Raw genomic sequence first — 12,423 nt, forward strand, 5'->3', positions numbered from 1 at the left:
ATACCTCCTAAACGTGATTTATCATCTTTCTTAAAATAGAATTTGAAGAAATGACGACTCTCAGATTAGTGGGAAGACAGCAAAAACAAACAGCAACGGAGTGATTTCAGTAGTGACAATCTCATTAAGCTGCCCGTTTCCAAATTTAGCCCATAGGCAGTTTTTTTAATTAAAAAATATTTTTAACCTAAATTCTTATTGGCTACGTGAAGTCTGGGTGGCTTCTGAATTCTTGGAAGCCATTCTCTTTTCTTCTGTAAATTTATGCTGTCCTTTAACCACTTCAAAATAAATTAAAAACTGGAAAGACAGAAATTCAGCCAAGCTACCATAACTAATGCAAAGCTGACTTGTGTTATGTAATCTCAAAATGGAAGTTTCCTTTTGAGGTCCATATTTGGTTGTTCAATTTTGTCATGGTGGAAGTACCATTATCCAGATCATGGGGACAAAAGGATAATTAGAAAACAGCAACACAGCTTCTGTTTTTGAGTCAATGTTACGAAAGAGAACGTGATGGATGTAATTAATCAGCCTTTTGAGGCCAAATGGCTGGTCACCTGGTTTTGAAATACACTCTAGCTTTGAAAATATAGATGTTGGCTGACTCAAAATGGCGGCAAGTTACCTTTGGCTACTTTAGAAGACCAAACGGAAACAGCTTGCTCTGAATGCAAAAAAGCCCGAACCCGGGGGAGAAGCCTGCTCCCAGCACCGCGAAGACACCATCACCTTAGTGGTGTAAGTGGCGTACTCACAATCAGATGACCCGGTGTGAGCGTGAGAGTTTGTCAGTGAATGTGTTGAGTGGATGAGGGCCGGGCCTGGGGACAAAACAGCTTCAAAGTTCAGGCAGGGAAGGCCCGGCTTGGCGCTGGATCCACCCGGCTGAGTAATCTCATTCTCCTCAGATGCCTTCTGGTTTTCAGCTGTCTTGGGTTTCTTCCTGAAAATAAACAAAGGGCCCTTTGAAGGAACTGACTGCATATTTGGGAAAAGGCATTTTTAGAATCTGTTAAAGATAACTTGATTTTTTTTTTTTTTTTCTGAGGGGGGATGGGAGGGAGTCCAGTATGTCCCTTGTTTTAAAACAAGCTGATTCTTGTTTTTTTTCCCTCCAGTAATGGCCTAACTGGGAACACATGAAAGCATATGGGCCAAGCAAACAGCACCACATTTGGACTCTGTTGGCTGCATAAAAAGACCCTGTCCCAGAACTTCAGACAGCTTGAGCTACGTATGGCTGACATTATCCAAGAAAGCATCCTTTTCTCCCCCCTTAAGAGTTTTAACATGGTCTGGAAAAATACTAGTGGAGGTTTTACCGTTCTAGCATTTGTCAGGAAGCTTAGAGACAGGACCCGTGGAGTAATGGGAGGAGCACTGGACTGGGAGTCTGGAGACTTGAGCTATGGTACTAGCTGTGCCTCTAACTTGCTGTGTGGCCTTGGGCACCTCACTTCACCTCTCTGGGCTTCAGTTTCCTCATCTGTAAAATAAAGGGCTTGGATTAGAAGGCCTTAAAGGTTCCTTCCAGTTTTCAGTTTCTAGTCATGGAACACGTTATGTAACAGTCAACTTTCTTGCTGTTATTAGATTTTATTTTAGATCAACACATAATTTCAAATCACGATCTAAATTTGCAGGTTGTACAGATGAGAGGGGTAGTGATGAAAGGATTTGTTAAAGCAGCAAATGAAAAGTGAAAAGAAGAGCTTAGACTCCAGTAGGTAAAGAAGGAAGGTGTCACACAGAGATCCTCTATTCCAACTCTTTACCCACGTGAAGCTTAAGATTCCCTTTGTTTTTTGATTTAGTACATGATCCTGGAGTACGGGAGTGTGATTGTGTGTTTGGGACTGTGTGTTTGAAAAGAGATGGGTGAAGGGAATTAGAAAGTAATTGTCACTAATTGTTTGGGACCAGGAATAAGAAGTAAAACAGCTCAGCCATCAGTCAGCTCCTCTCCCTAGAACCATGCAACTGAGGTAAATGAATAAATACTTAGCTTATGCTGCATGCACCCTAGGCCCTAGTCAAACCCAACTGGATTACTTGTCATATCCTGAACATCCCCCCCCCCCAATTTTCTTGGTTCTGTGCCTTTTTTATCATCATGTGTATGGTGAACAGAAAGAGTACTTTCTTTCATTTTTTCGGTAGGAGAATATGTGTGGTACAGAATTTGTTTTAAGTAGGTCTGTTCCCATGTTTCCCTTGTTTCTCTAAGCATGGCAATGGACTTGTTATACAGAATTTTTGTATTGAAATTTGCTGTACTGGGTAGTTAAATCTGCCCTTGCAGAATATGGTATTATGATTAGCACGCTGTGTTTCTGGTCCAACAGGTTGTGAAATCAAATCTGCTTTTCCAGAGGGCAGGAGGCAGAGATGGCATGGTAAAGATGAAAATAGAAGGAGAGCTTTCAGACATATTTTTCAGGATGGAGGAAGCCAGTACAAAGCAACAAATTGGATTCCTTTACCCACCCTTTGTTGAATGGGTGACTAAGGAACAAACCCCCAAATCTTGAGGGTCTACATGGACCTTCAAGGAGCTTGTTTCTGGTTTTCAGTGTAGGGAAGTATCCGAGATCAAAGTTTCCAAAACCCAACTCATTTTTTCCCCATGGAAACCAATGCTTCCTCTACGGTCCCTATTTCTATCACTGCTGTCTGTCACCAGGTTTGTCACCGGGTTGGAAACCTCAGGGTCAAACACCTTCCTCTGCCTTAAAGCCAGTTTGTCAAGTCCTGACAATTGTGCTTCCTTCATATTTTGCACATCTATATTTCCATTGCTATCACCATAACACTTTTTATTCAGACTGTTGTTTACTTTCTGACTCCCATCCTCCTTGACTTCTCTACTCCCACAGCTTTGACTCACTAAATCTGAGGTGACCACATTAGGCTGACAGTCAAGGTGAATTCCATGTCTATGAGACTGCAAACTCTCTGAGGGTGAAAAAATTGTCATAGCTATTTTTGAACTCCCTGTGTTCACCCATTCGTTCCTTCTTCCTTCCCTCCCACTATTCATTTATTCATGTATTCATTTCACAGATACTTATGTGTTTATGATGTGCCAGCATGGGCTAGGAAATAAAACAAGCCTGGTTTCTGCCCTCCCAGATTTGCTGTCTAGTGTATACCATTAAGTGGAGTTGCTTAGACAAAGCTGTCATTCAATATAGGTGTATTGATGGAATGAAACTGAGTTGAAATTAAAGTATATTTTGAAAATAGTTATAGTCTGAATCCCAATTAAGTTTCCTATTCTTTATGCAGCAGGGAAATCTACATCGACTGGCTGCTTTTCCTTTGAATCCATGAAGTGCATTTGATAAGAGTAGGACCACTTTGCCCGCTGAAGCTAGGCTGGTCCTCATGAATCATTTAAATATCGGGATGAAACACTGACAGACATCACTTGACGGAAAAAAAAAATATTTCTGATACTCATAAACAAGGCCTAGGCTAGTTTCAGATGTGTGCTTCAGGGAATTAAGGAAGCCCTCTTTCAAACATGAGTACGTGGTCAACCCACCAACATTACTCTTTTATTTTTAACTTTGCAAAAGTTGTATTGTTCTTTATATCAATGGCCTTGCTTCCTTCCCTAGATTTGATCCTGCTTTCTAACTGACATCTTGCACCATATTCTCCTGTTTGTTGTCTCAAGGGTCACCTCTGGAGACCATTCAGAGCACAGAGGCACTGAAACCACTTCTACAAACAGAAAATACTGAAAACTCAACCTTTGGGCTCAGCCCTTCATTTGCCTAATATCACTTTACTTGTCCTTAGACCACTGGGCCGTTTCCCAACTGCACAGATAACAGAGAGACACTAATTGTCCTTAGAAACAATTCATTTTCCATCTCACTCTCTAATAGTTCTCTTGTACTCCTTTTTCCAGACCTGAGAAACACCAAAACGTGGCAGCAATCTACATCTAGACATGCACAGGTGCAGTTATTTTGACCCTTTTATTTTATTTTCCAGTTATTTTGCAGTTATTTTTGCAGTTCATATTTTATTAAGGAGGAAAAAGCAAGTCCCGTAGTAATTAATTGAAAATACCTTCTTTGGCTGTGTAAAAGAATTATATAAGCACAGCACATCTGAGGGCGTCTCTCCAAGCCTCGGTGGCTGTGTACTATTCCCTGGAGCCTGTAGAGGGCAGCAGCACACCGGCGCTCTCCAGGCAGCATGTCAGACAAACTCCCCACCACACCAGAACCTTCCTTCTGGTCACCATGCCAAAGGTTGGTTTGCCAAGCTCTGGCCGGCCGCTTAGCCTCTTTCTTTCTTTTCTCCCTCTCTCTCCTCTCCCTCTCCCTCTCTCTCCTCTCCCTCTCCCTCTCTCTCCCTCTCCCTCTCTCTCCCTCTCCCTCCCTCCCTCCCTCCCTCAATGTTAAAATTATACACTCTGATGAAGTCGCCCCTCAACCGGAAAATGAAAGCTCCAGTGAAAAATTAGGCGAGCCAACGACAACAAAGAAAGAAAATGGGAGAAAGGAGAAAGGGGGCTGGTGAGGGGGAAGGATTTAAGAACAAGAAAAGGGCAGATGTTTCGTAAATACATGCAAAGCAAAACTGGGTGTACGCGAACACTTCCGCAGAGAAACAGACCAATCACTGTGCACTTCCTCCCGCCGCACGGGTGGAGCTCTGCATTCAAAAAAAGTGTGGCCGCAGGCACCTGCGTTTCAACGGTCAGTTCTGACATTCTATCTCCCAATTGTCCAAAGAGAACAAAAACATTTTCATCTCCCCACTACAGACATTTCTGTTACAGAAGAAGGCTGCTTCAAGAACTGGGAAGGCGATTTAAGGTGACGGGAGGCTGAGTTAGCCAGCAGGACCTACTGGTTTTTAACTCTCATTGTGCTGGCCCTGGCAACAAGTTTTGGGCTGAAACATAGCAGTGAGTAAGGCTGTGGATGATGCTGGCTCTTTCCTTACTAAGACCGTATTTTATGTGTCAAGAAATATACATGAAAACATACTGAGGAGATGGTAGGCATTAAGCATGTTAAATGCACGGAAATTAACTAGGTCGGTGGCATTTGATGTATAGATTTCACACTTCTTTGCACATATTGCACACATACAGTGATGGCAATGCTTTCGGCAACATATGGAAAATAAATATTTTATCTGTGTGAGCTCTCATCAGTCTCCGGGGGCTGCTGAGGGAAGAGTGTTCTCTCCTGTCCCCCCTCCCAATTTCCTCTCTTCGCTGGGCTCCCACCCTCTCCTGCACATTAACATGCCTTCCACTTATCAGCCTGGTTGGATGGAAAAGGATTAGTCAGAACGTCTTTTTGATAAATACTCAGTCACTGGATCATGACAATTTTGACCCATGACCTTGCTCATCAACTCCTTCCCCCACCCCAATCGTTTTGGCGTGGTAACTATTTCTTTGCTCTCCTTCCCAATAATACATGCAAGAGGCTTAGTAGAGTGTTTGGGAAGAGGAGCAAAGGGGAGGTGGTAACAAACCACCCCAGTGGGGGTTGGTAGTAGAACTGAGCTCTACCATCAGTAGCTGTGCACCCTAGGCAGAATCCTCTGCTTCTCTGGGCCTCAGTTTCCTCATCTGTAAAATGGAAATAATAATACCCTCTAGGGCTGATGCGAGGATTAAATGAGACACTTCCTGTCAAGTGATTGGCATAGCGCTGGCACACGGTCAGTGCCCCATGAGGGTAGCTCTTTCACAGAGAGCATCAGTTTTGCGGTTTTCATCATTTCACCTAGAAGGAGGCACTTCCTTTATCTTTTTTAATATCTAGATTTGGGCAGGGGCAAATGGATTGTAATTGCAGCAAAGGCAGAAAGAATGCTAGGATAAGCAAACTCTTCAACACTTTGATTTTACCGTATCACCCCCCTGACACCTTCTTTCTGTTCACGTGTTTGTCACTGCTGCTACTACACTATTCGCTCCTCTTGAAGGTGAGGGTCAAGCAAGCTACAGTTGGCCTAGAGAAGCCCATCAAACCTGAGCACTATGGTCTATTCATTGAAACCAACCTTGGCACTCTATCTTATCACGTCTTCCTACAATTTATCCTTTCACCGCTTGGTCTAATGTTCTCAGATCCATTTAAGATGTTTTCATGATTAAAATATTTTATTCTCTCAATTTTTCAACCTTCTTGGCAAGGTTGATTTATAATGTTTTTCAGTATATTTCTCCCTCACTGTATCAGTCAGGATCTTAGTTCCCTAAGTCTAGTCAGAACTGGAGTAGGGAAGGGGCTGGACTCATAATACCCTGACCCCACTCTCCTCCCACTCTCATGTCTCTTGCTGATGCCTCCTATTGCCTAAATTCAAAGGGAAGCCAGAGGAGAAGGCAGCCTAGGTAACGTGGTCCAGAGAGGTCGGTCTCCTGGGCCATGCATCAGGGCAGAGAATGTTCTGGGGTTTTGTGTGTGTGTGTCAGGGGTGAGGGGGAGATGAATAAGCGTACCTATTTTCCCCCTCTCCATTTCCTTTACCCTTTTCTTCTCAATTATACTTTCTGGAAGGAAAGACACAGCAAATCAAATGAAATCAGTTCTCTCTTAGTGTCCATTTACCTGTTTTGTCTATTTGTAATTTATGGGGGAAGAAAACTGAACATAAGCTATGTGAGAGCAAGGATTTTTGGTTTGTTCTGTTCATTGCCACACCCCTAGTGCCTAGAACAGTGCCTGGCACATAGTAAATGCCTGGTAAATTTTAGTTGGCTGAGTAAATATACTCATGTCTGCTGTGCCAGACGCTACATATACATTATCTCATGTAGTCATTGCAACAATCCAGGTAAGTAGGTTGCCGAGCCCAGTCGTGCAGCTGGTGTGGGAGTGGGTAGGCTTTAAAATCTAACACTCACTCTCTCCTTACCCACCTCCAGGCCTTGAGACTTCACCCAGGTATTGTGAATCCATAGGGAGGGATACGTTTGTAATTAGTCCACATTTTTATACCATATTCACCTTACTGAATGAAGGTTTGCACCTATCAAGTCTCTGTAAGTTTTATTGTTTCTCTTTTACATATGAGGAAGCTGAGTTTCTGAAAAGCAAAGGCTGCAAGGATTAGAACTCAATTTGTCCATTCTCTAGGACCTGCAAAATGTGAATGCAGGCACTGGTATTCTGCATAGGGGAAATATGTCCAATGGCACAAACAGCCCGGCTCCCTTGTGGGCTTCCCAGAGATTTTTAGGAAATCTTAGCTCCTGATTTCTAGGTCTGGTTATGGGTTCTCTGCAGTACAGGAAGGTAGGAGTGGCAAAGACTCTCTTCCCTCCCAAAGGATAAACCAGGCTGAAACTTTGGAACCAGGCTGCATCCCGGTGTGCCTGTGATACCTGCACCGGCAATAGTTACTCTGTGATGAGGAAAAACTCAGAAAACTCTCCAGATGTGGGGATTTCTAATGCATTCTTTCGCTTGAACTTAAGGACGAATGAAGGTGCTTCCACAAGCAAGTTCCTTGCATGGGTATGGAATGAGGACACTCTATTTTTGATCTTTTGTCATGTCCTTAGTCCCCAGTCCCTCGAACGCATTGGTACTGTAGATCAGCCTAATGGTTCCCACCTCCAACCTGGCCAGGCAGGCCTGCCTATTGCCTTCATATCCATCACCACCAATTACAATTCAGGTGACTGACAGCATTAAAGGTAAAATGCAATGCAAAATAAAACAACACAAAACTCTGACTTCATCCCTTTGGGTTTGATTTATGCCAGAATAGTTAAAGATGTAGAAAATATGAATGTGAAAATCCTACCTGAAGCCTGAGAGGGATGTTAGTCTCCCAGGTTTGGCGTTTTCCAGTAACAGAGATGTCTGTAAAACACCATCCCGTTACCTGCTTCACACCATATAGGAAAATGTGTAAATATAACAACCAGAATGAGTTTTTGTTCTAAAATGTATAATTATTTTGCATGCATAGCCTCTAAGTAATTTAAATTTCTGGCTTTTCTAGTAAAAGAGAGCATGTATTCATCTGTTACTTCTAGCAATGATCAATGAATACTTGATGTCACTCTTTCATCAGTATTTTTCCGTAGGCATCATAGCTCCTACCTCAACTTATTTCTGCAACTTGACTTGCAAGGGTTGTACTTCTCCTACGTAAATGTCTGATGTGGAGGGAACTAAATCAAGTACTCAGAGCTATGCATCCAGAGGGCAGAGCTGACCTGGGCACAATGGTTTGAGATGTGGCTGAAGAAGCCCGCAGCTGCAAGGGTGGGTGTTGGCCCCCTTGAATAACAAGGAGACCACAGCATGGGACACAGAGATGCAGCTACATCTCAGGTGGACACAGGCACGGAAAGCTGGCTCTCGGATGTGTCCAGCGTGGCGTGAAATGACAAGCTGCAGTGAGATTCAACAGAATGGCAAAGAAGGGTGATGAGAAGCAAGCAGATAGGGCTGGAGCGGCCACCGCTTCAGGCAGAGGCGCAGATGACCAAGCAGAACAGCACCAGTCCCTGCAAGGTGCGCTCAGATGAAGCTCAGCACAGCCACCCAGCGAGGCAGGCGCGATGCTACCCGGGGTGCGCACTGCAGGCTGGAAGCGGAGAACCAATGCAGGCTCTTCAGGACTGAGTCTGGTTACCTTGCCGCATCCAAGAGATGAAGCCATCTAAAATTTCATCTGCTCTTACAATTGTGTGAGTTTTTTAAAAAAATTAAACAAAGTGAACTAAGAAGCCTTTCATTGGAGGCATAATGTACTCACAGTAGTTTTCAAATAAATGGTGTCACTCTTCAGGTAAATCACTCCAAGGCTTGGGCCTAGTGCAGATGTTCATTGGGGCAGGGAGCAGAGAGCGGCTGCATCTGGATCAGACAAGGAACAAACAAAGATAAGGCTGTTAAGTGAAGAGGTGATGCTGATCGCTCATGCTATAGAGCCAGAACCGTGGGACCTGCTTGAGTGTCGGGTCCTGCACTTTGCACCGAGAACAGTGAGTCAGGGGAGGGAGATGGAGAGGGCGTTGTCCAGGCCCCGTTTTCAGTGTTTCCACCTGACTGCCTGTCTGGTGTGAAGCTGTTAACAGCACCCGCCAGTGCGGAGCTGACGTGATCCTGAGTTGGAGTTGAGGTGGAGGGTGAGGGTAGGGGAAGCCTGGCCACAGCGGACTCTTCTTCCAGTGTTCATTCCACCGCAATCTCTCTCTCATTGCTGCTCTGAGATTCTTGCCTATCTTAAAAACGCCCACTGACCTGGCCATGTTTCTGAGCTCTTGCCTTCTCTCCACCCTTCACTACAGCCTCTGTTTTCTGCCATATCCTCTAACCCCGAGGAGTTCAGCCTCAGGGGCTACAGAATGGACCCTTGTCTGTCTCAGAGCCTCAGGCCCAGAGGTCTTTTCCCAGGACTTTCCCCTTTGGCCACACTGCACCCTGATGACCACTTTATTCTGGAAATTCTCCTCCCTTCTCATTGGGACGCTGCATCATCCTGACTTCCCGCTCTCAGTTCTCTTCTGCCTTTTCCACTGGCCTGCCTTCTCTCTCCTGTTTCCTAAATGCAGACAGGCCTCAAGATTCTCTCTCTCCTCAAGCTTTGCCTACACAGCCACCCTCCATGGCCTCAACAGTCACTTCTCCATAGAGAACACCCACATGGCTATCTTTAGTTCTCGCTTGTCTACAGAGCTCCAGACCTACATTCTAAATAACTGCTGGTTATTGGTTCATTGATTCATTTGCTTGTTTGTTCATTCATTCATTGTTTACATAGACTCTATTAGGCACCTAGAAAAGATGAATAAGATGGGGCCTCTAACTCTGAGAAGCTCACATCTCCATCATACACTGCACAGGCACTTCTAATTCAGAAAGTTTCCAGCAGAATTCATTGCCCTTCCCTCAAAATATGTTGCTTCTCCAGCCTTCCCATTTCCTGCTACTGGTACCATCTTTGTCCGGTTACTTGTGACTACAATTGAGGAGTCTTCTTTAGTTCCTCCTTTTCTTTCATTTCCCATATCCAATCAGCTGCCACCTCCTGTGGTTTTTACTCAGGCTGTGAATCAATACTCACTTTTTATCCCAACACCTATTTATCCTTTTATCACCTGTTGCCTAGACTTCTGTGAGTGCCTCCTAACCAGCTTCCCTTCCCTCAGATCCTCTTTACCTCTAGTCCATCCTTCACAACAACACTACATTTACTGTTCTAAAGTACCATTCTAAACACATCACTCCTTTGCTCTTTGCTTACTGGATTAAATGCAAACTTCTCAGCTTGGCATTCTAGGCTCCTGCAACATGGCCCCAATCTAATTTCTTACTCTTTTTTCTACAGTGCATTCTACACTGCAGAAGTCCCACTTGTTCCCACCATGGTCATGGTCTTTCCTACCCTTTCCCAATGTCTACATAGAGCTTCTTTAGGGGTCATCCAAACACCACCTCACTTATGAGACATTTTCCAAAGGAAAGTGCCCTTCTCAAATCCTTAAGCACTTTTTGCACCACTCCCTTCCCACGTTCTATGGACTCTAATAATTATATTTGTGTAATTTGTCTCCCCCCACCAAGCTTCTTGAAGGCAGAGGCCATTTTTACTTTGTACCCATAGTGTGCAATGCCTTGCACACAGGTTAGTGCTTAGCTGATGTCTGCTGATTCAGACCCCAAATAGCCAAAGCAATTTTGAGAAAGAAAAATGGAGCTGGAGGAATCAGGCTCCCTGACTTCAGACTATACTACAAAGCTATAGTCATCAAAACAGTATGGTAATGGTATAAAAATAGAAATATAGGTCAATAGAACAGGACAGAAAGCCCAGAAATAAACCCACATGCCTATGGTCAATTAATCTATGATAAAGGAGGCAAGAGTGTACAATAGGGGAAAGATAGTCTCTTCAATAAATGGTGCTGGGAGAACTGGACAGCTACATGTAAAAAAGTGAAATTAGAACATTCTTTAATAACATACACAAAAATAAGCTCAAAATGGATTAAAGACCTAAATGTGAGACCGGACACTATAAAACTCTTAGAGGAAACACAGGCAGAACATTCTCTGACATAAATCACAGCAATATTTTTTTTGATCCATCTCCCAGAGTAACGGAAATAAAAACAAAAATAAACAAATGGGACCTAATTAAACTCAAAAGCTTTTGCACAGCAAAGGAAATCTCCCTGTAAAATGAGGGGTTGGGGTCGATGAGCTTTAAGGTCTTTCCATAAACAAAATGAAAACACAACCCACAGATTGGGAGAAAATATTTGCAAATGATGTGACTGACAAGGGATTAGTCCCCCAAATTTACAAACAGCTCATGAGGCTTAATATCATCAAAACAAACAACCCAATCAAAAAATGGGCAGAAGACCTAAACAGACATTTCTCCAAAGGAGACATACAGATAGACCAGAGGCACCTGAAAAGATGTTCAACATCACTAATTATTAGAGAAATGCAAATCAAAACTACAATGAGCTATCACCTTGCAGCAGTCAAAATGACTATCATCAAAAAATCCACAAACAATAAATTCTGGAGAGGGTGTGGAGCGAAGGGAACCCTCCTACACTGTTGGTGGGAATGTAAATTGGTACAGCCACTATAGAGAACAGTATGGAGGTTCCTTAAAAAACTAAAAATAGAGCTACCATATGATCTAGCAATCCCACTCCTGGGCATATATCCAGAGAAAAACATGGTCCAAAAGGATACAGTTCATTGCAGCACTGTTTACAATAGCCAAGACATGGAAGCAACCTAAATATCCACCAACAGATGAATGGATAAAGAAGATGTGGTACATATATACAATGGAATACTACTCAGCCATTAAAAGGAATGAAATAATGTCATTTGCAGTAACACGGATGGACCTAGAGATTGTCATACTGAGTGAAGTAAGTCAGACAGAGAAAGAGAAATGTATGATATCACTTGTGTGTGGAATCTAAAAAGAAATGATACAAATAAACTTATTTACAAAATAGACTTAGAGAACTAACTTACGGTTACCAGGGGAGAAGGGTGGGGAGGGAGGGATAGTTAGGGAGTTTGGGATTGACATGTACACACTGCTATATTTAAAACAGATAACCAACAAGGACCTGCTATACAGCACAGGGAACTCTGCTCAACGTTATGTAACAACTTAAGTGGGAAAATAATTTGAAAAAGGATACATGTATACATATAACTGAATCACTTTCCTGTACACCCGAAACTTTCACAACATTGTTAATAAACTATACTCCAATATAAAGTAAAAAGTTAAAAAGGTTCTAAAATAAAAAGCTTATTAAAGAAAATAAAAGCAATAAAGATGCTTGCTTAGAGTCATGGAAGCTGAGATTGAACTGGAAAGACCTTAAAACTCATCTACTCCAACCCCTCTTTTTTCAGATGAGGACATCAA

At 43.1% G+C, this 12,423-nt stretch overlaps 1 protein-coding gene across 10 annotated transcripts in view; it reads right to left on the reverse strand.

Annotated features, from left to right (window-relative positions):
• The window catches only part of ZBTB20 (zinc finger and BTB domain containing 20), an 820,737-nt gene that overhangs the window by 62,288 nt on the left and 746,026 nt on the right, over positions 1 to 12,423 (reverse strand). For all 10 annotated transcript variants that reach the window (XM_022556467.2, XM_022556072.2, XM_022556534.2 and 7 more), the window contains 3 exons: positions 8,764 to 8,864; positions 1,326 to 1,489; positions 759 to 946 (listed from right to left, as the gene is read on the reverse strand). In XM_022556467.2, coding sequence (XP_022412175.1) covers positions 759 to 946; positions 1,326 to 1,336 — 199 coding nt within the window. In that variant the 5' untranslated portion in view covers positions 1,337 to 1,489; positions 8,764 to 8,864. The remainder of the gene's footprint in view (positions 1 to 758; positions 947 to 1,325; positions 1,490 to 8,763; positions 8,865 to 12,423) is intronic.

The sequence above is a fragment of the Delphinapterus leucas genome, chromosome 4, assembly GCF_059928025.1.
Source record: "Delphinapterus leucas isolate spDelLeu-1000000601 "Yukka" chromosome 4, BTC_Dleu_Yukka2, whole genome shotgun sequence".
NCBI classification, from domain to species: Eukaryota; Metazoa; Chordata; class Mammalia; order Artiodactyla; family Monodontidae; genus Delphinapterus; species Delphinapterus leucas.